The sequence below is a fragment of the Acanthopagrus latus genome, chromosome 20, assembly GCF_904848185.1.
Source record: "Acanthopagrus latus isolate v.2019 chromosome 20, fAcaLat1.1, whole genome shotgun sequence".
NCBI classification, from domain to species: domain Eukaryota; kingdom Metazoa; phylum Chordata; class Actinopteri; order Spariformes; family Sparidae; genus Acanthopagrus; species Acanthopagrus latus.
In genome coordinates, this window is record NC_051058.1 from 6,756,679 (window position 1) to 6,778,970 (window position 22,292).

Here is a 22,292-nt window from a genome sequence, read left to right on the forward strand (position 1 = left end):
CTTATGTGATCCCCTGACCTCTTGCTTCAACAGCACGGCAAAATGTGTCACTTGTAACAAGAAAATGATTGGAGACCAACTGGGTGGATTGACACAAAATGCCACAAATACAAGACAATGTGTCTTCCTATGATGCTTTCATTGTTTCTTTAGAGTGTTTAAGTGTAACTTTTTATTTACAGGCATCTAATAAAAACTTTAATTTTGCTGAACCTTTATCAAAAGCTATTAAATTAAATCATTTTACCTAAACGACTGAGTCGCACACACAGTTTGTTTAAGTTTAGGCACTGAAACAACTTGGTGGGTCTTGCCACTAAAATTACAAGGTAAGGGTAAGGAAAACATTGTGGTTTGGCTTAAAATAACTACTTTACTTAAATAACTTCCATTACAAAAATAGCTAAGTTACATTCGCTGACGAACAAGAAACGTAAATATGGGTCGTAATAACATTGAACTGACAGTCGACATATATGGTCATTTTCCTGATGCGGATGGCCTCAACTTCTCCATCAGACTCAGCTGTAGTGTCTGTTTGGTGCTAAAATGCAAATGTTTCCATGCTAATACGCCAAATTAAGATGGTAAACATGGCAAACATCATACGTGCTAAAAATGAACATGCTAAACATGGTCGTTGTGAGGGTGTGGAGCTTCCACTTGGTATTTATCACTGATAACTGGCCACACTGAGTGCGTAACACGTTGAGGTTGAGATGTATATTTATCCCTTTAGCATGATGTGGTTATGACTGAGCATAAAATATATTAGACAAATATGGGACTACTTTTTCTATGTGGAAATGTCTGAATAGAAATTTGTGATACTCTCTGTCAGGCAAATGTCATCTGGCTTTATTTAAAAGTTAATTTAATTGACATAAAGCTGACTCCCTTTATGTCTCGTAGGTTATATTTCTTGTTTCCTGCTCATATTTTTCCCATTCGCTCCACCAAAGATGTATGGTCCCAGTTACACACTAAAAGCATTTTAACTAATTCAGTGGACTGGATAAAAGCATGCGTCCAACTAAACTGTGATCTTCAAGCATCCATATGCTACCAATATGCATTCACTGTAAGACATCAGCAATATGTATGCCGTGATCAAAGCTCTGACCCCCTCTGCTCCAGTCATATTTCGTCTCAGTGTTGACACAAAAAGGAGACATGAGAGGGGTGCAGCCGTTAGCAGCCCTGGATGGGTGTCAGCTACTCTTGCGGTGGTGGAGGCGCTGTAATGAGAGAGGGGGAGATTCAAATGTTAGGTTTTGTTTACTTGCAACCTCCAAATTATTTTCACAAGGAAGAGAGAGAGGAAGCTCAGTGTGTGCGTGGTACAAAAGGACACCCCAGAGGTCTTATGAAAATGTCTCACCCACAAAGAAAACACGGCGTTGACAAAAACACACAGGTTCCAATATGACCGAGTGTAAAGGGAAAACGGTTCAACGGCAATAGAATATGATCGGTAAGGTCAATACGATTGTTCAAGTGGGTGGGATTGTTGAAAAAGAAAGCAAAGGGAAGGGAAGAGAATAGGATTTATTGAAAAGGAGAGAGAGGTTAAAGAAATTCCACATTTGTATGGGGAGGAACAGACTTGAAGGTGTGGGAGAGACGCCGCTAGCTTCCTGTCTGAGCGCAAAACAGCAGGCTTTGCAGACGCTCCCTCGAAAAGAAACAACTGATGTCACCAGTCAAACAGCCAAACTGAACCTATTGTTAGAGCTGAGTCCCTCGCATGTCTCTGTGCTCGCCCTGTCTCATGCATGCTATCATCTCCGCGCATAAAAAAATACAATGCATAGTAAACACTAGTCTACAACCAACATATCCTGTGTGGTTACAGTAATGCATGGCTACACTGGGCTCGAGGCAAAATAGAGCTTATAATGAAAGACTTCAGCGAGTGGAAATCACAGGAAGTCGGAATAAGATTGAAGCTCGGGACTGGCTGTCCTGTAGGCAGCTCGGATCCAATGTCCGGTTGAACGGTCAGCACATGTAAAGGGTGACCTCTTCCTCCTTGTTCCCTTCTTTAAGTATACAGCACTACTCTAAGGTCTTGTCCACACAAACCATATAGTTAAGGTCTTCAACCAGGGCCTACTTGGATGCTGCCCATGAACCGTCAGACCCAACGGGGTTCTGGCCAAGTGTAGGAGTGCTGCTAAGAAACAAACTGATGCCCTCAAAGAAGCGATCGACTATTTGCAGAACACTGAAAAGGTTCAGTGAGTTTAAAACTACATATTGTGCTAGTCTGGTCTTACATTTTGAAAAGAGCTTCTTTTCAATGTTCTTAGAGGAAGACTTACAGCTCATTCAGTTACTAGATGACAATACACAAAGGCAACATAATGGGTAGACTAAATGTTGGAAATGTACATCGCTGCAAAACACGCATTTGTTGAAATGTTGCATTTAGTTATCGATTCAACGACATGTTTATGGACTAGTTAGGTTTTGGCACAAAAAACACTTGGTTAGAGTTAGGAAGAGATCGTGTGGCATTTGCTTAAAATACCTGGTTTTGTTGCCCAAAAAACTGGCAGGTATGAAATGGTTTGCACCAAATGTTGGAACATCCTCAGGCCGTTGCAGCATACCAGGAACAGGAACATTGCACCTTTGTCTTTCACTCGCAGTTTGGTTAGGTTTAGGCATGAAAACTTCTTGGTTAGGTTCAGGGGAGAAAACTACTTGCTTACAAAACTACTATTGCTTAGGTTTCAAAAAACATGATTTTGCTGGCTTAAAACAACATAAAATCACTGTTACGGTTGTAAATTCCGTTACAAGCGTACCTCAGTTAGTTAAAAGTACTTACTGTTGACTTTGGGTTTCACACAGGGAAACCACAGAGGTCTCCCAAATGATAGTCCTTTGCTTGTTATCCCGACTTTCGATCTTCTACCTCTTCCTTATACGGATGCGAAGACAGGTTTTCCATCTGCATGGCAACTAAACTTATAATATCTTGACCTTTATTAACATTAGTGTCAGATGACAGTATCTGCTCTTGCTGTTTTGAATCCAACAGCTTTTTCTTATTTGTACAACACTTTTTCACACACACACACACACACACACACACACACAGTCATCGATGAGGCAATTCACTACAAGACGTATTAGTCTGCAGCCAAGGCGACTGTCATGTCTCAACACTATGATTGACTCTGCTGTTGTAAGGAACTGCTGGCCAAGCAGTATTAATGAGAAACAGCTGGTCTCCGGCTCACCGGCTGGCTGCCTTTCACCCCTCTGGGTTCCTCAAATGATGATATCATACAACGACGGCTTTCAGGATTGTTAACAGCCTGTGAGGAACGTGGTGTGGGTGCAAAGTTGCAAATGATGAAGCCGATGAAGTCAGAATGAGGTTTCCACATGACAATGGAGTTGGAGCGTTTTGCTTTGTTTATCTACTGTTAGCTGCTACTGTTACTTCATTACTTTTAAGTGACTGTAAGTCAACTGGTTTTGTTCTCTTCTTATAGCTGATGAACATTTTAGTTCTGTAAACGAGAGAATATCACTGGACTCTGCAGTCCTCACATTGTGACTGCCCCTATGATGGATGGATGACACAAATTAACGATGTCTCTGCTTACAGTCTTTTTCCTACTACCACATCACATCGCTACAACTTATTCATTGCATGATGTGATGCCTAAAAAATGATACTGTACAGTCTGACAGAAATGGCAACCATGATTTAATGAAATCATTTTGCTGTTATTTCAATGTATTAGAGGAATAAAATGATAACTTAATATGTAGACATACAGCTTAGACTGGTTTGAGTCCTACATCATCAAGCACCATCACCATGGCTCAAAGTATTGTACAATAATGAAAATCTTTGATCTTACATGTGCTTCCCCTGAGAGTCGGTAAAGCAAACATAATGTAAATTTGAAACTCTGCTGTGTGTAAGCACTGACCACCTCTCGAATTCATGCTGAAAAAATATTAGGGGCGTCTCACCAGAGTGACTGCTAACTGTTGCTAACTGTAGCTGCCGTTAGCTAGTCGGTCCGATTAGCCGTCCAAACTGGGAGCTTGGTACACCAGAAGACTGCTGATGTTTAAACCCCTTGCACATGAATGTTGTATCTGAATTTGTCGTTGCTAACTTCAGCAGATATCAGAACAAAAACTCTTATTTCATCACATTCTGTTGATACTTTTAGCTACTTTATGAATGTTGTCTACTACAATTCTTGTATATTCACCTTTAACCATATTTCTTGAGAACATTTTCAAAAAGAAACTATCTTTGGTGGTGCTAAAAAAGAGGGCGCAGAGAGATGCCAATATTAAATAGTGCTGCTGATCAATCCTCGAAATGTAAAAAATCTATATAAGATTTTTCTGTAAATTTTGATCAGGCCCCATATCGCTCCACACTAATCTGATTTACCATCACGTTACATTGCTTAAATTGATATGTAAGTCACATGCTTCATGTACAGTATGTCATGATTTATTTTTTGGTCTGTTTTCATTGCAGTTTGTTGTATTTTGCTTCTATCAATACATAACTTTTCCATCTCAGCTAAGTGTAAAAAATTTCTTGCAGTATTTGAAGATCTCTTTTCGAATGTTCAGCACTTTTTAATGTGGATAATGAAAGCATAATAACTGTTGGATAGGTGGACCACAGACTGTTTAAAATACAGATAAAGCTTCCATGTCTGAAAAGTAAAGCCAATGCATAAGTGCCTTAAGACTGCGTTCCTGCTTATGGCCAGCAGGGATGACTCCACTGGTTTCAGAAATTCCAATTGAATGTAAGCTTATGAGAAATGACCCTACTTCTTACTTGATGTAGTACCTCAGTAAACAGTGTTTACAATCTATGGTCTCAGTTGCTTGTACTAAATCTGATGATGGTCCTATTTACAGTAAAATAGGCTTATCCTCAGCAAATATGGTCTGATATGGTGAAGGCTGTGAATTGAAGCATGTAGTAATAGGAATGACTGTTTTCTGGTTTGAATTTAGAACTCACTATGTTGAGAGAGAGGTGATTTAATCTTACATTCATAACAGCTAAAAGCTTACTGTGATTATGCTATTTTAGCAACAACAAGAACTCTAGCTCATACACGCGGAAAGGAACGACACAACTGAGTGTACAGTAGAAATAAACAATTGCTCATATTCATGTATTTACAAATGTGTTTTTAGTTATATGTTCACGCAGTTGGCTGAATGTGTTTCCTCTGGCAACTTAGTGGAAACAATTAGGAGCACTCATAGTGACTGATCTCTGTACGTCTTATAATTCAGGCTCTGAAACAAAGACATTTCTGTACACAGACTGTCAACAGGCTAATCCTGACCCAGTCATTACTGTCATAGCATGCACACAATTATCACATGAATAATTGACCCATCCATTCAAAAACACTTTCTAGCTTTCGTGAATGAAACATGGACAAACATTTGGAACTCGCGGGCCTGAAGTGAAGACAGCACAACAGTTACATAGAGGGGTGAAAGCCACATCCAATCAGAGCTTAGATAAACACTTGGATGCCCCTGGCCCCGCGGTGCCAGCTTTCTTAAACACGTCCAACAAGCTATCACTCATCTCTGCACAAAACCAGCTTTACTGTTGTTTTGTATTGTGGCAATAGGAAATGAAGTAGACTAAATATGATGTAGGTAGAATCACAAAGTCACATAAAGATTTACTTTGTGTGAAATGCGCGATCTTCTTTTGCAATGCGCACAATTCACCTCCCAGTCTTACCACCTAGGAGCTGCCGTCTGTTTGCAGTTTTTTAATCACTGGTTAAGCATGCAGCTCTGCAGAAGTGACTCTGCAGCTCAAAATTGGACTTTCCTCTGCAGTTTCTGGTTCCCTCTGCTCATCAAAAAACTGTCCTGGCGAAGCAGTTTAAAAGGGAAGTGACAGCGTGCCACCGGGACAAAACAGAGAAGTGTTCCATGACAATATACCATCATGCATGTCATGTGATTTTTCTAATATTTTTGCTGTATGTTGCGTTTTATGTTTAAAAAAAAAAAAAATGGTTCACCAAAGGACAAAGCAAGAGCGTTGGTTTTGTTTCAGCATGACTAGGAGGACTACATTATATCAAAGGGAGCCATTTTAAAACCTGGACTCTCTTATTACCTGTTTTGGTGTGTAAATGATTCACACTTACAGAAAGTTTTGAAATTGATGCAGCTGATAGACCCCACTGGCAGCCATAACAGGGTTGCTATTGCTGCAATGTAATTCTTTGGGGCAACGACAACCGAAAGTTATGTCCACTCAGAGAGCTTGTTTTTGCCACAGACAGGCTGAGGTTGTTATCCTAATTGTCCAGGAACATTACAGAAACATGTACATTTAGGGCCCAAAATACCCTTTAACTGGGGGATGGAAAGTTTAAGAATGAAACACTTGATTTTCTGCATTCTGGTGAATTTTAATGCACTAATGTCTTTTTTTGCACAACACAAGAGTTAGGCAAGGCTCTCAGACAAGTGGATTATAAAAATAAGTCTTCTGCTACATTCATGTTTTTATTTTGGTGTGTCAATTGCACATTGTAATAAAGCGGTTGTAATCCATGCCTTTAAAGGATCTGGTTCTGACTTTGCTTGCGGTATGTGATATTCATTTGACAGCAGTGAAACAAATATACAGTACTATTTACAAAGTGATGAGGTTAAATTTGATTGTCATGATGATCACCAATTCCACTGAAAAGCATTTCCAACTTTGAATGAATGTTTTTTCAGGTTTTCACCAAAGCCTTTGGGGACAGAAACAAAGAATGTATCTGTATGTAACTGTAGTAGTAGTGGTAGTGACCAGCAGGAAAGTGCTTGAAAATGCTGTCAAGTAGCGGTGAAGGAAGACAGGAAGGAAGGAAAAGAGTGAGTGAAAGAAAGGAAATCCTCGCTGCCGAGCCAGTCAATGAATACAAGGATGTACATGATGTCAGTGCTGGATCTGTGTTTATATTTATTTTTATATTACTGCGAGAATCTGTCTCTATTTCTGTCTCTATAGTCTAACGCTATTTTTAAGGGACCAATCAGTTTAGGTCGCAACCTGTCTTTGATAACTGATATTTAATTTGAACAATGGTGATGTTTTCTGTTAGTGTTTTGTGTTACTTCATGATTCTTAAAGAAGTTAAAGCGTTCATACAACAAATTATAGGATTGTAAATGGCATTTGTATTTGTTGTTTAGCTGGTTAGCGGCAATAGGTTATCCTGTCTAACTTTGTATTTACTGATTAGCAAGTTAGCTAGAATAGCAAACTCTCTGTGCCTTATATACGTCATTTAGCTTGTTAGCTGCAATAGGTTACTGGATCCAAGCTAGTTTTGCATTCATTGTTTAGGTTTTAAGCTACAGTAGCATACCCTCGCTAGATTTATATTTTTTGTTTTGCTTGCTAGCCGCAGTTGCTTAGCTTAGCTAACTTTGTATTTACTGTTTAGCTTGTTAGCTACAATAGCATACTCTTGTATTCATTCTTTAGCTTGTTAGCTACAATAGGTTACCCTAGCTAACTCTGTATTTGTTGTTTAGCTTATTAGCTGCATTAGCTTATCATAGCCAAATTTGTATTCATTGTTTAGCTTGATAGCTAGTGTCTCTTACTATAGCTCACTCTAGTTTTTGTTTGGTCTGTTAGAAAACTGGATTATGTGGCTGTGATTAAAATGGCAATACATGTAAACAAAACAAAAAACAATTTGAAAGAAAAAGTAAGTTTCTATTTAACTTCATCTTTCTTTGCTTATTTGCCTCTCTCTCTCTTCCAGTCTCTGTTGAGCTCTCTCTCTCTCTCTCACACACGCACACACTCTGCCCACATTTCCAATCGTTAGATGTAATCTGAACTGCCGTGTGCGCCACCTCACTCAATTAGGTCAGCACCATTTCCTCCTGTGTGACCTGTATATCTCCTGACCTGTATTTCACTCGGCTGAGGGAAATGACTCAGGCTCATAGACCATATCATGCTGTCTCCTGCTGTTTCAGGGGAATTACAAATAAATACATGAAAGCGAGAATCCAACAGCAACAAGTAGGCAGGACCAAGTAAAAGACGTGGGCAACAAGAAGGAAGTCGAAAGTGCTTGGGTTGGTCTGTAGTTCAACATGACAGAAAATGTGGCATCTTGTGGCTGCTTTTTTTTCTGCACTCCGCAATACCATGGCTGTTTTTTGCTCTGACAGACGCAGTGGAATCTAAACCCTAGACCAAGCAGATTTTCTTCTTTCTGTGGGATTGTTATATTTATTGCCATGCTTCAAGTGTGTGTTTACATGCATACGATACCCGCTTCTTAATGTGGTTCCACAAATGCCCTGATTCTAGGTTAGTGGTGCAGACATAAAAATATATTACCAGGTCTGGATAGTTCATTGACCCCAAACTCGTTTGTTTTTTAATGAGAACCGTGGTTAAGATTACCAATTAATCTAGTACTTTGGTTTTAATTGAGGGCATTGCAACGTTTTCTAACCAACTTGGCGTCAGCATAACTTATTTATCAAATATGGATGCCACTTCTGGGTCTGAAAAGTGAAGACACTGCAGAAATGCCTTAACCTGCATTCTTTCTCATGGCCAGCAGGGGGGGTCTCCAGTGGTTTGAAAAAAAAAAGTCTGATTGTATGTAAGCTTATGAGAAAATGAAACTACTTGATTTATCCCTTCAGTAAACAGATTCCCAATAAGTTTATGGTCTCAGTCATTAGTTTCAATACTTCTTCAATACAGCATGAAGTTTATTTCGAAAATTATTGTTCCATGTAGAGAAAAATAAATGATGAAACAGGGTACGCTATAGGGCATGGCTACCTTGCTACCATGGCTTGTCATCAGTTCTTAGATCCGATCAGTATTCTCTCTGGCTCCAATCTTTTTTCCATTTATAGTCACTAGCAGTAACCTATGGGTTACTTCACAGTGGGTTTACACTTGGTCAGCACTTGTGATGCTATTTTGTTGCCTAACTATAAAACATAGTAAAGTTAGCTGACTTGGTTGTGCACAGTATTCTCAGTCTGCTGCACAACCTGGAAGCACTCAGCAAAAGTGTATCCTGAATGAGGACTTGATCACACTACAACCACAGCCTGGTTGCAAGACTTCTAGCTCTGTTTTGCATCACACACATGAAAATTAATTTATTTTTTGTATACTCAAGTCCACCAAATTGATTTTTACAAAGTTTCCCCCTGCAACATCTTCATCACAGGAAATTCTGACTGGGCACTGCACTGATTTCAAGGTTGAGTGCCATGACACTGGGATTTGTACAAACACAGCACCACCTACTGGCAGAGAGGAGGTACTGCACGGCCCTCACGTCAGGTGGAAGTGTTTCATCTGAAATGCACCAGGCTAAATATAGACAGGTGACAGCTGAGGCGGGACTGCAGTATGCGCTACTTCATGGAAGTCTGAATGTGTGTGTGTGTGCATGCGTGCGTGTGTGTGTGTGTGTGTGTGTGTGTGTGCGTGCGCGTGCATATGTGAGATTAGAGATCAATGCAGCCCTGTGAATACTGTATCATATTACAGCTTTCGGAAGAGGGTCAGACTGAAAAGTATTTACAAACACAGCAGAGTTAAGCAGGTCAGTATACCACAGAGCAATAACAAGACACTGAAGCTATATTAATCATTCTAAGAGTTGAGGAAAATCACATCCTATCACTTCAACGTTACAATGCAAGGAACCTATATTTATGGGTTGTCCTGGATACAATCAGTGAGCAGCACTCATACGTATTGATATGAACCATCCCAGAAGCAGGTTACTGTGATCTTTTAAAACCTGTGTCCTGCCTCAGCTGCTCACAACCATTAAGTCTGCTGAAAGAGCAAACAGCAGTTGCCTGGGAACAAAAGAAAACAAATGCCATGTCTGGAGAAGAGAATCCAGGAGCAGCAGACTGTCTCACAGACAACATGTCAGCTACTACCTACTGTCACAACAGCCTGACTAGGTTTTATTTACAGCTCCCTTAATGTTGGCTATGATCACAATTAATGGGATACTGAAGTGAGGCGTATTGTTGGATCTAAGGAAGTGGACTAATTAATGCTGGTAAGAAGTCAAAGCTTATTGATGATTCAGTTATTTGGAAGAAATGTGTTTCATTACAACCAACTATTAACCTTTTCTCCTTAAAGGGTGTATCCACCAGTTTTACACACATTTAATGGGGGTTTACTCTCCACGACTTCGGAAGCACTACTGCATTTTATCAGATAGCATGCGGCTCCCTCTGGAGACATTAAAGGCTGTATACTCCTTTTTCACATGTGCAGTATCACTCCCCGAATCCTGGAAACATGCTTTAATGTGCAAAATTGGTGGAGTTACCCTTTAAGCACCTCCTTTTTTTTCTTCAGATGTAGTTGGAGCTCAGTGTTATTTAGTGCCAAAAACAAACAATAAACTGTCTGTCTTATACAGTATTGTAAACTAATTCAACATTGTAAATACACTATATTAAAGGTGCAATATGTAAGAATTGGCTACACTTCACCAGAATAATCATCACTTTAATATGGCCTGTCAACTCTAGGTCCAGCCCCAACAATCAACTTTTCTAGTTCTTTATCTTATATGTATTTTTGTTTATCCATCTATTCTTTGTTTTGTGTGTTCCAGTCTGTTAAGCATCCTTGGGTACCCTGAAAGGTGCTATCTAAATTAAATGTATTATAATTACTGCAGTTGCTGGTAGCTACTTAGCTCAGTTAGCCATGCAGCTAGCAATCAAGACTGGGAGCTTGGAGTTGTATTGGACAGGACGGGCTGGGGGCTAGCTGGTTAGCATGCTAAATCTGTTTGAGAAATCTCTGCAACACAGTAAATAGACATCTTTGATATGATGTCAAAGCCTTTGGCTCTTCACGTCATGATGATAGTGTCAGTTAATGTTTGAATGTTTTACACCAAACTTTCTACATAGTGCACTTTTACAGTCCCTGTAAAGTTAGTTCATTAGCGTTGTCATGGAACAATGAGAGTTAATGTCACAGATATTTTATCTCAGCAGAAAGGTAAAACTCGACTTTGTCTTCTGTTTCAGCTGGCCGGACTCTGTTGGGTAACCCGATCTTACAGACCTGTTCCACTGTCAACTCCTCTGTCACAGTGCACTGCTGATCACCATTAACTACAGACCTGGTCACTGCTCCGTCACTCCCTGCAGCAGCCGGGATGGCCAAGGGAAAGAAAAACAAACAGACAACCAAAAGTAAGACAATCACCCTGAAAATGGCTCAGAGCTGTGTCACGCTGACCTTGGACGGCAAACGCTGCCTGGACCTCAGCTTCAAGGAGATCTCCGCGGTGCCGAAGTGCATCCAGAAGCTGTGTGAAATCAACGAACTGGACCTGAGCAGGAACCTGATCAGAAAGGTCCCGGACTTTATCGACCATTTCACCGCCGTCACTGTCTTGGACCTGCACAGCAACTATGTGAGTACGATAGAGGATCCCTCAAAAAGCAAGAGTTAGAATAATAAAATCCCCCTCAGCAATAACATTTTCACATACATGCCACTGCAAACATTTTTCAACAAAACTCTTTTTCAAGGCTCAAAAATGTACAATTTAAACCAAATTATCAGGATTTTATTTAAAGGGGCCTTCTGCCAATTATCATTCACAAAGGTAAGTTGTTGAGTGTTGTTTTGCTGGTTAAAATAGCTGTCTATGTCATTGTGGTTATACAGACATGCGCCTTAATCTACAGATTTATATCCAAAAGCCTGCACTGCTCAGTGAGTTTATAAGGAGGAATGACGTGCATGTTAACGTGCAACAAATGTATGGCGTTGCATTGTGGGAAGTGTAGGTTTCTATAGTTTAGAAGGTTGACCCACATTTAGGATTATCCATCTGGATCTTTTTTCAAAATCAATTGCTTGAGCCAAATCTTTTGTCATTATCACAGTGTTACACAAATTCATTTACGGTTTATTTTTGTTGCGTTTCAAAAAAAACAAAGTAATATAAGCAAACGTACCTTTTCTGAGCAGGACTCTTGAATGTTTCATTGTGTATTATGTGACTGCTCTGGAGCCTGACCAAGGGATTGGATGTTTTTTCCGCTTTTGCACGCTGCGGCACCTTCTTCACTTTGGAACATGAGTTTTAGAGAGGATCATTTATTTAATCATCTTGTGTGCCATTGAACATTTTATACAGGGGCCAGATCAATTTTTTTCAATGATCTGTGGGCCCCTATCAACCCTGTTTACCCCCCTATATGCAATGTGCATGTATTAGTTGGTGATTAAGTTTGTGGACATGAAATTAAAAAAGACATTAAAACCATTCATTCATGCTCCTTGTGCAACATTTTGTTTATTATCTTATAATGTTTTCTGGCTCATGTGATATATTGTGCTTTGAAAAGAAATGTATGTACAGAAAAACAAACAAAATCGTCAGTCTTCAATCTTCAGGCCCCATGAGGGTCTTGTGTACTTGGGGCAGTTGCCTGATGATCACAATTTGTTGTGTGATTGTGTCCATGAGATGGTTTCCGATGTGCATGATGCTTCCTTGTAATGGATCAGTCTCTGGTGTCTGACATATGCTACATTTTATACACTGCATTCAAAGTAAAGAGTAAAAGGGGAAAAAAAACTAAAATAAGTAGGTCACAAATTCCAGGATATTGTTGCAACTGTAAGGTGTAAACTGTTGTCTGGCAGTATGTCGTGTGTTACAGATGTGTTTGTGTCACAGCTGGAGCAGCTGCCTGAGACTATTGGTCGCCTCCAGAACTTGCTGATTCTGAACCTGTGCAACAACCGTCTGACGAGCCTCCCCTGCGAGCTCGGCCTGCTGAAGCATCTCCAAACACTCAAACTGGGTCTAAACCAGCTGGAAGCTCTGCCCTCCTCCATGGCTGGGCTGAAGGAGCTCCGCCACATCGGCCTCTCCGACAACCGCTTCACCCGGGTCCCCGGCTGCCTCAAGCGGCTGAACAAGCTGGAGAGCATTAACCTGGACCGAAACCCCCTCGTCACCGAGGAGGCACCCAGCCGGGAGTCGCTCACGGTGACGGAGACGCTTTACCTGGTCAAAGAGAGCGCCCTGTGTGAGGGCTGTTTGGACAGGTGTCAGACTGAGAGGAGGAAGCTGGAGGATGAGGAAACGAGGAGGGAGCCTGGATTACTGCAAATCAGCCACCCTGCAGAGTTCACTTCAAAATCACACCCACGCAAGGAAATTTAAAATTATCATTTATAACTCAATTTATTTTACTTTACTGTACTCAAACTTATGAGTTGATTCCACATTGTAATGTGTGTTCAGTTGTAAAGTGGTGTTAATTTACACTATAGCACCATCTGCTGTTCTGACATCTACATGGAGCCTAATTGAATATGCACTAGATTAGAGGATGTGCTGGTAACAAACTGATATGTGTGGAGCTGATATTTTTTGTCATATACAATACAATGTTATGTGGATGCCTGTGAACACATGGGATTTGAACTGTTTTCTTTCTTCAACTGCATTTTTAAGCAGCAGGCCACATCTATTGAAAGTTTTTCAAAATAAAGTCTCACATGATTGAAATCAGTATTGTAAAAAGTACCCAGAAGTCATACTTGTGTAAGAATAAAGATACTGAATTAAAATATCTCTTTGGTAAAAGGGAAAGTAATTTAATAGAAATAGTACTTGAGTAAAACTCTGAAAGGAATTTGATAATTAATGTACTCAAGTATCAAAAGTAATTTTCCAGGAAAAAATTCACTTAGCATCAAAAAGTACAAGTAAACGTAAATTATACATATATTTACATGTTTGTATATACTGTGTAATATGGGTCACTCAATTATTGGCCTGGCCAAGAATCAGATGTGATACTTAGCATTTTTCTAATTTTTGGAATTAGTGTTAAAGGGGCATTTTGTAGTTTTGGAGAACAAATTCAAACTCAGAATTTTAATATTGACAATATTAATGAGGTGATAATACAAAAGAAATATTTATCTTTTCCATAACTGAATAAACAAGCTGTTCTTAGAGGGAAATTAGGTCAGAAGTTAGAAAGGTGGCAGGGTCTGCCAAATAGAAACAAAGTAAAACAGTATGACATGTGTTGTCCTTTAAGGTTGGTTTGTTTATTCAGTCATGAGAACAAAGAGTGTTTGATTATTTAGTTTGATCTTTTTCTTTTGATCACAATTTCTTCCCAAACATGACATAGTGCACCTTTAATTCAAACACGCATGCATTTGGCTTAATCTGAAAAGTAACTTGTAACTAAAATTATCAAATAAATGGAGTAAAAAGTACAATATTTGCTTCCAAAATGTAGTGGAAGTACAAAGTACTTCAGTATATTCCTCGCGTAAATTTACTTAGTTACATCCATCACTGTTTGAAATAAATCAGCGTAATATCCTGATGGCCTCTTCAATGACAGAAACCTAATATGGTTTATGATAGGACACAATGTATGAACACAATCCTCCAATGAGCACAAATCTATTAATGCAGCGATAATTGTTGTTTTATTGCGACCCATGTACAAGTTTTAGCTGCATGAAAATTGACAAAGTGTACCATAAATACTACTGGATGCACTACACTGCATGTGTTTGTCATCTCTGTGGCCTAGAGGGCAGCAAAGACTCACTGAGCACCATCAGTGTTGTCAAGCAGCACTTCTGTCTTTGATTGTAAATGTTTTAACCAGCGAGAGATTATGTGAAGTCATCTCTGATTCCAGTAACAGTCTTCTGTCAATATATGACTCATATGCAGTCATAGAGCATGAAGTAGCATCATGATGGTAATATGACAGACAATAAAAGGAAACATAATTTGTCATTGTCCTAATCGATAAAGTGTGCTATGATATGACTATGGTCTTTTAAATAACCACAAATGCTGTTTGTTTCCTTTTTAAATGGTCAGATAAATTATACCTATGAATACATTTAAAATTACACAGCAGTCAAACTGAAAAATCAGGCTGATGAGCTGACATGAGAGAGATCTGAGCTTGTTTTTATAGTGTCTAACATTTTTACTTCTTCAGTCACTTCATTAAACACATCCAGCACCAGATACTACCCACATACATCACCACCTCTCTTGTTCATAGATGTTCAAAACACTGTCAACTTTTTAATACGCACACAAACACAACTAATGATGTAAGTCTGCATTGTAGCGATCAGGTGGTGGAGCCACAGCATCAGATTTCTGTCCCAGTGCACCCGCCCGACTCAGTGGCGAGCAGGGTTCAGCGCTCAATTATGACAGCACACCCCATTTTTAAGGCATCGTAAAACTGATTAAAACCAAACTGATCGTAAAAATGGACACTTGAACATAATTCACCAGGATAAGAACGACCTCACGTGACAGAAACCCTCTTTGGTATTGAAACGCATTTGCTTTTACTTTGAGGTTGTAGTTTGGCCCATGTCCCAGCTGCTCTATGGTTATATAGCAGCAATCCGACCTCCAGAATAAATTCAACAGAACCATTCACCTGTTGCAACTAAATGTCTCTTTTGGTTATTTTTATTCTATTTTTTTTTATGTCGTGACAATGCCGTGCTCATGGTCTGGTTAGGTTTAGGCACTTGGTTAGGATTGGGAAAAGATCATGTTTTGATTATGATAATACAGACTGGAACGACTGTATCAGAGGCAAAGTATTGCATTTTAAATTCTGCTGTCTTATCAGCAATCGGATACTGATAATTGGAATAATGCTGAATATCAGCCCTGATTATCACCTCGGCCGGTAATCGGTCCATCCCTAACAAGTGGAAGATGTCCTGAGGTCGTTTATTAAAATGACTAACTGAGGTGACTGCAGGCTACCGATTTAAAAAAAAAAACTATATATATAACACAATTTCAAGAGGATGAAGGTCGTAGCCTCTCTCCTGTTTGCTCCTCTTTTAACCTATAACCAGATTATTCCTCTCTTTCACTCCTCATTGTCCTCTCTATGTCCACGCAAACAGTCAGTACAATCTAAAAAACAGTGAATAACCTCTGAGGCCCTTGTCACCCAGTTTTTTACTGCATTGCTGATCTGAGGAGTGCTGAGTAGACTGGATTAAGATCTCAGCAGATAGGCTCATTAAGGAGCGGGGATGCCAGGTATTGACTCAGCTGGATTGTGGGACTGAGCAATACCTATAGTAAAGCATGCGGTAAAGACGTGCAAGTAATAATAAGTCTATGATTCCTTATGATAGATAGAGTAAATGACTAACATTTCAAAGGGATATTTCAAAAAATGATGCATAAAGCAGATTTTAATGACCCATACAAGTTTAGTGTCATTTTTATGGTAAAAATAATTACAATGGCTAAGTTCAACTGGTATTCACCATTCCTCAAAAACACCATTGTATTAACATCAGTGTATTTTCTTGTATTTTTTCCGTGGCTGATCATCGCTTGGTTTACTGCCGTGTGGCTGCTGCTGAGGGGCCGTTACAGCTGAACAGTCCAATGCTCTTTGGGCAACGCTCCACACACACACGAACACTGTGAGTGCTATTGAAAATCAATTCGCACACATACATACATATACCAGTCTCTTTCTGTTTCTCCCTGATTCATTTCCCTCAGCCATTCCATCAGTGTCTCCATCCCCCCCCCGCACCCCCAAGTCTATCGTGTGCGTCAATCAACCAAACACACACAGGCAGGCTGAATGAATGAAACAGAATTGCCAGAGAGCCCGAAATAGAATCTAATTAATTTTGATTGCATTGCCCTGGCTCCTTCATTGGCCGAGGCAGTGGGCACTTGGACTTACATTGCAACAAATGAAACCAGAAAGTCAAAAAGGCATTGTGTGGATTTCCTGGAGCTAAAGGTTCTTCTAGGATTTACATTTTTATGTATCAGAGGGGCCATTTTTGATCACTATAGAGTAGATTACTGGCAGGCTTTACAGATGTGCAGTTAAATCAAAATCACACCATAGTAACAAAAAAATGGATTACTTAAATCATTATTAATAACAATAAATACTACATTTGGGGCTGCACAACAAGCTGTTAACACAGTCGATTATTTCTTCAAACTAACTGCAATCCTCTTGGGTGTCACAAAGGCGGCAATTTAGCTTATAATGTAAAATATAGCGTTTTTCTTTTAGCTTTGGGGCATATTTACACATGGGGAGGCGAGCCCTTAATTAAAATGGCCACGTCACAACAAAAAAAACAAGGTAACAACTGCTAGCTTGTTTATATTCTTGCCATAGACCACATTCACTCGGCGGCCATCTTCCTTTGACGTCATGCTCAGGGTGGGAAGCTCGAATGCTGAGATAATGTTCTGCTGCTGTGCTGTAGAGGGAAAAAATGATATCATTTAATTGATCAGCGACTGGAAATACAGCTGATAGTGAAAATCTAGAGGGACCTGAACTAATTTAAAGGTAAAACATCATATGTGATAACCCATTATATGCGTTCAACCATTCCTAGCTAACATTAGCCTTTGAATACATCTTGAACGTTTAACTTCCAGGCTTAAATAAATGTGCTCTGGGCAAAGACTTCAATTGGGCCTTTCCTATGAGATTGTGTAGCGTGTCAAATGTTAGCAAGGAAGTGGTTTGATGCTAACGTAAGCTAATGGGTTGTCAAATGTGTTGATTTACTTAGAATTGTAACCAGATATCCCACCAGATTTTCAGTTATTTCACTTAATCAGCTTGTCAGCTGACGATTGATTGTTAAATAGTGAAATGACAAGCATTTTTCAGATTCCTCGTAGAACAACAATTTGAGCATCCCACCCTGAGCGTGGTCTCAGAGGAAAATGGCCACCGTGTGAACATGGTCCATTGGTGATCAGGTTGATGTTAGGGTTAGCCTAACCCTAACCCTAACTTACCATTTTCTGTGTGTACGTTGCTACCTTGGAGGTTGCTGCTGACGGGGAGAAGAGAGTAGGCCCTTTTCACGGCGGACATTTTGATCCGTCAAAGGATGAAAAGCACAGGTGGCACTTATATCGTTAATGATGGCTGCATTCCATTTAGGTGAGATAATTCCAGTGCTCTGGTGTTGTGCACGTTCACTCACTGGGACTGTTAATAGAATGGAGCCGCCATTAACGTTATTGGTCACACCTGTGCTTTCTCTGCTTTGATATGTCAACGCGTCTGCTGTCTTTGCAGGCTTATACCAACAGTATACATCTGGTGAGTCAAATTTGGTCTCCGACCCACTTGGTGCTGGGCTGATTGTGTGCAGTGAGTTTGTTTAAGAGCTTCTTTGTTCAAAACTGCTCCCTCCTGCATCTGAAAGCAAAGTTGATGAGAGCAGTGGGACTATAACAGTAAAGCCGCGAGCCGTAAAACCAAAACAATGAGCTTAAAAGTGCTAAATCCTCTGAGAGAGCTCACGTGGACTGTAGACATCGGTGAGAGCTCTCCGTGGGTCTGCTGCTTTTGCACTACAGCAGACACCTCTCCCCTCGCTTAACAGCATGGCATGCAGTCAGCAGAGATCACAAACGTGTCACGTGTCACAAAACACGAATCTGTTCCGACAATTCCACCATTGTCGCAGGTGAAAGCATCACCAGTTTGATGGACTCAAGATGTTTTCCATTCCACTGTTGTGCAAATTTAAAGAGAATTTCAAAGAAACGGTCAAAAGAAATGTAGTAATATGTGTTTCCATCAAGAACAGATATGCAATTTTTTTTATCTGTTGTGTTGAGATAAATAGCGCGTGGCAGTTATTTCCCAGTCGAGTGTTGTTAATCCACTGGAGAAGAACAGGGCACGAACGAGATGAGGTATTAGGGAGTTAAAATGATGAGCTTCAGTTACTTGCTGCGTCACATTTTTTGCATTGCACTAGTGGGTAAACCAATGTTTTGGGAACGGGGCATGGGAGTCGGTGGCAACATACCTATTGAGTCATTTGGGTGTGAGGATGTGTTAATGGATGCCCCCCTCATGTGGTGTCAAGCCATGAGTGGAGATTCTGACATTCTTTAGCACTTCCATTACTAAAAAGTGAAAAACAAAATGCGATTAGTAAAAGCAATCAATGTGGTAGTGATCACGTTTTGTAAGAACACACTTCAGTTTCTCAGAAAGGCTGAACGTATTTAAAAAAAAACAAAAAAAAAACAAAAAAAAAAAACAATGACAGGTTTTATTAAATTACTCGGTAATGGAAAAATGAGCTAGCTGGATTAAGACATCATGACTTTCCCTCCCGCGGTACAAGCTTCCGTCAGCTAATTTCAAAATGCTTATGCACAACAAATGCAACTCGTCAAAAGGACTGAGTTCAAAAATTCAGACAAAGAGACGGACACACCGCCAGACAGGCAGAAGGCTTCCATCCATATTGCATACGCCACAGTCTGCTGTCCTGTCAGCTCCCCTCATAACCATTAGCGGGTGAAGTCACAGCCCTGTGCTAATTGTCGGTGACAGTGCAGCGAGGGAGGGAAGGGGGGGGTTGGATGAGGGCAGACAGACAGACATAAAGACAGACAGACCTCAGGGGAGAACACCTGACTGCTGCGTGTCTCCTCGGTTGGTCACACTATTCTCTTAGTGAGCCTGTAATTAGCGGATGTGAGGTGAGAGCTTCGGTTACCGTGACTCGTTAGGGCCAAAGGTTTAATGAGCAAGAAAATTGTGAGCCTCTTTCAACAGTGTTCTTATTTAACACAATATATGGAGAGCAGGTTTTAATGACTTGCGCATGGGGGCGGGCTGAGATTCGAGACACTGAAGACACTTTCGTTAAGCAGTTTAAGGTTAATGAAATCATGAGACGCGCAGGTAGAGCCCCTCTCATTGGTGGCTTGCTGCTGGGGCCCATCGCAGTCGGCCGGCAGCGATCAATAAGTAATGCTAAGTCAACAGTCACACCTTCGCCAGCCACCCACGGGTCTGTTTTAGCACAGCCCATCCCCGGCAGTATGAAATTTTAATCACCCTCTGTATCAATATTTAACAGGGTTTTCCTAAACACCGTGGATCCGGAGGACTTAGCATTCCCAACACGGTCCATCCTCGGTGACATTATTTGACCTCGGCGGCGGTGGCGGGGGGAAGGGTAAACACAGTTATTAACAAGAGAGAAATCAATGGTCGCATCGTCTTTGCATACAACTTTCCTGTTTTACATAAAGCCTTTTGTTGACCTGCAGTTGGGGCGAAACAGCAACTCCATAATGGCATGTCGAGGTAGTCTGTCAGCAGAAAGTGTTCCGACAATATTAAAGGGGCTCTGGGGCGTCGTAAGGATGAGAGCATTACACAAGTATGGCTTCACAGTTATACGTACTAAAACGTGCAGAAATGGGAGGACAAATCAACTCATTCACACACACTCACAGACAGGTAGGAGTAAAAGGAAAAAGTGGACAAGGGCACGAACACCAGATGGCGGGCTCTATACCGCTGTGACATAGCTTCACACAGACAATTTTTACATTTCAAAATCAAGAGGCTGCATTAACAAAACACTTTTAAGGGACAAACCAAACCGTGGAATTCGACTGGTTCTCATTAATCTGCTTCTCAGCTTGAAATGTCCATGTTTCATGCACGTTGGCCTTTCATACAGATTTGTTATCTATTATAGGTAGAGGACATAGTATTGATCAACTTTTCCTACATCCCAATTGCACCCTGAATTGCTTTGGTCTACTGATGGAGATCCTCTGGCAAGCAGTCAGATGCTCTCCTTGCAGCCTGTCACGAAAGCCGGAGTAGTCCTGAAAATAAAAATGCAACGGGTGAAGTGTTTGGCACACACTTCGGCAGCTACTACATGCCCTTCCGTCTTTCACCCTGTTCATTGCTGAGAAGTCTCTCTCACGGTTGACTCTTGGTGCTGAATGACACCGCACTGCTGCCAAACAGCTAAGTAATGGGTAGATCTGTCCCCGTTCATCACTTTCACTGGCCAGCAGGGTCATTATTTCAGCTCAGCTATTACCTCGGGTATATGATTTACAGAGATGTTGATTTACATTATTTGAATTGTGATGGACCCCCAACCCCCCGAAAAGCATACGCGGTTACAGACAATGGACGGATGGATGGATGGATGGTGTATCTGCAGGTTGAAAGACGTTTAACACAGCCATCGAGCCTGGAGGTACACCAATGCCACAAACCTGTAGGCTGTACAGAAGGTGTACAGGCCTTCGGCAGCCCGGCAACATTTTTTGCTCTGGCTCCTTTGCCAGCGTGGGAAGTGCAGTTGTGAGATTTCTCTGGAGGATCTCATCGGCCAGGTGCTGAGACAGCCACCGTGTGTTTTTTACTTCCTGGAAATAATAAATCAGTGTTTTGTTAGTATAAACTTGCAGTGCTGGGTAGTACTGAGTTGATGGGAAATACCAGCTGTGAGTGATTGCATAACTACAGAATGCAATTTCTGAAGAAATGCCGGTGGGAATTTTTGCTTTGGACACTAAACTGCCTCGCTGGCTGTTGACGTTAAAAAGCCTGATGGTCAGCATCGATGGAAATGCTGGAAACTAATCTGCATTGATAGCATTATATTATACTGTATGAAGAAGTTTATCTCCTCCAGTGTCTTTCAGTCTGTCAGGTTTGTCAGGATGATCTATTTATTTGATACCTTGTCCTCACATTTCATCTTCCTAATCTTAAAGTGAATAAATATTTGCTTGCACTGCATTCCGGTTTGCACTGTGATGGAAGTTCAGAGGCCAGAGCAGAGGCAGTAGGCAGCACATGTCATGACACTGATCATGCGTTTTTTCCCGATTCTATTATAAAAGTCCAGTCTTTTGAACAGGCTATGAATCATTCAAGCAGAAAGTCGATACAAAACACCAAAAACCCAGTAGAGCACGGACCGTACTGTGAATATGTGGGTCATACCTGATGTGCCGATCGAGCTGGGCAAGCAGAGCCGCTGGAAATAACGATAACGTTTGATAATTAGCCAAAGCTTGTTAGTTGGATATGTTATACATTGTTTTACAGGACAGGCAGTTGGATCATTCAATTGACGAAGGTGAAGAGATTGACAGTATTGACCATTTTATTAGCATTAGTTACCAACACTAACTTCTGCAGTCACAAATGCTATTAGAATGCTTGAAAGGACAAAACTGTGTTTGGACAGTTGGATGAATACAGTGGACACTTTTAAGTTAACATTCGGTAAACCTACTCTCAAAAGTTGTGTCTGCAAATGGCCGGGAGTGAAAGATACTTTGCTAAAGCAACAGCACAAA

The 22,292-nt window shown here is 40.6% G+C and overlaps 1 protein-coding gene and 1 long non-coding RNA gene across 2 annotated transcripts; one reads left to right on the top strand and one right to left on the bottom strand.

The window, feature by feature from the left end:
- Positions 1-9,887: 9,887 nt before the first annotated feature.
- Positions 9,888-13,683, top strand: lrrc18b (leucine rich repeat containing 18b). The gene is made up of 3 exons (XM_037081560.1): positions 9,888-10,115; positions 11,110-11,501; positions 12,780-13,683. The coding sequence occupies exons 2-3, from the start codon at positions 11,241-11,243 to the stop codon at positions 13,269-13,271; spliced, it is 753 nt and encodes a 250-aa protein (XP_036937455.1). The 5' UTR covers positions 9,888-10,115; positions 11,110-11,240; the 3' UTR covers positions 13,272-13,683.
- Positions 13,684-16,303: 2,620 nt separating this feature from the next.
- LOC119010120 lies at positions 16,304-18,080 on the bottom strand. Its single transcript, XR_005071910.1, has 2 exons — positions 17,934-18,080; positions 16,304-17,380 (listed from the first exon to the last, which is right to left on the bottom strand). It is a non-coding gene; the product is annotated as an uncharacterized LOC119010120 (long non-coding RNA).
- Positions 18,081-22,292: the final 4,212 nt, after the last annotated feature.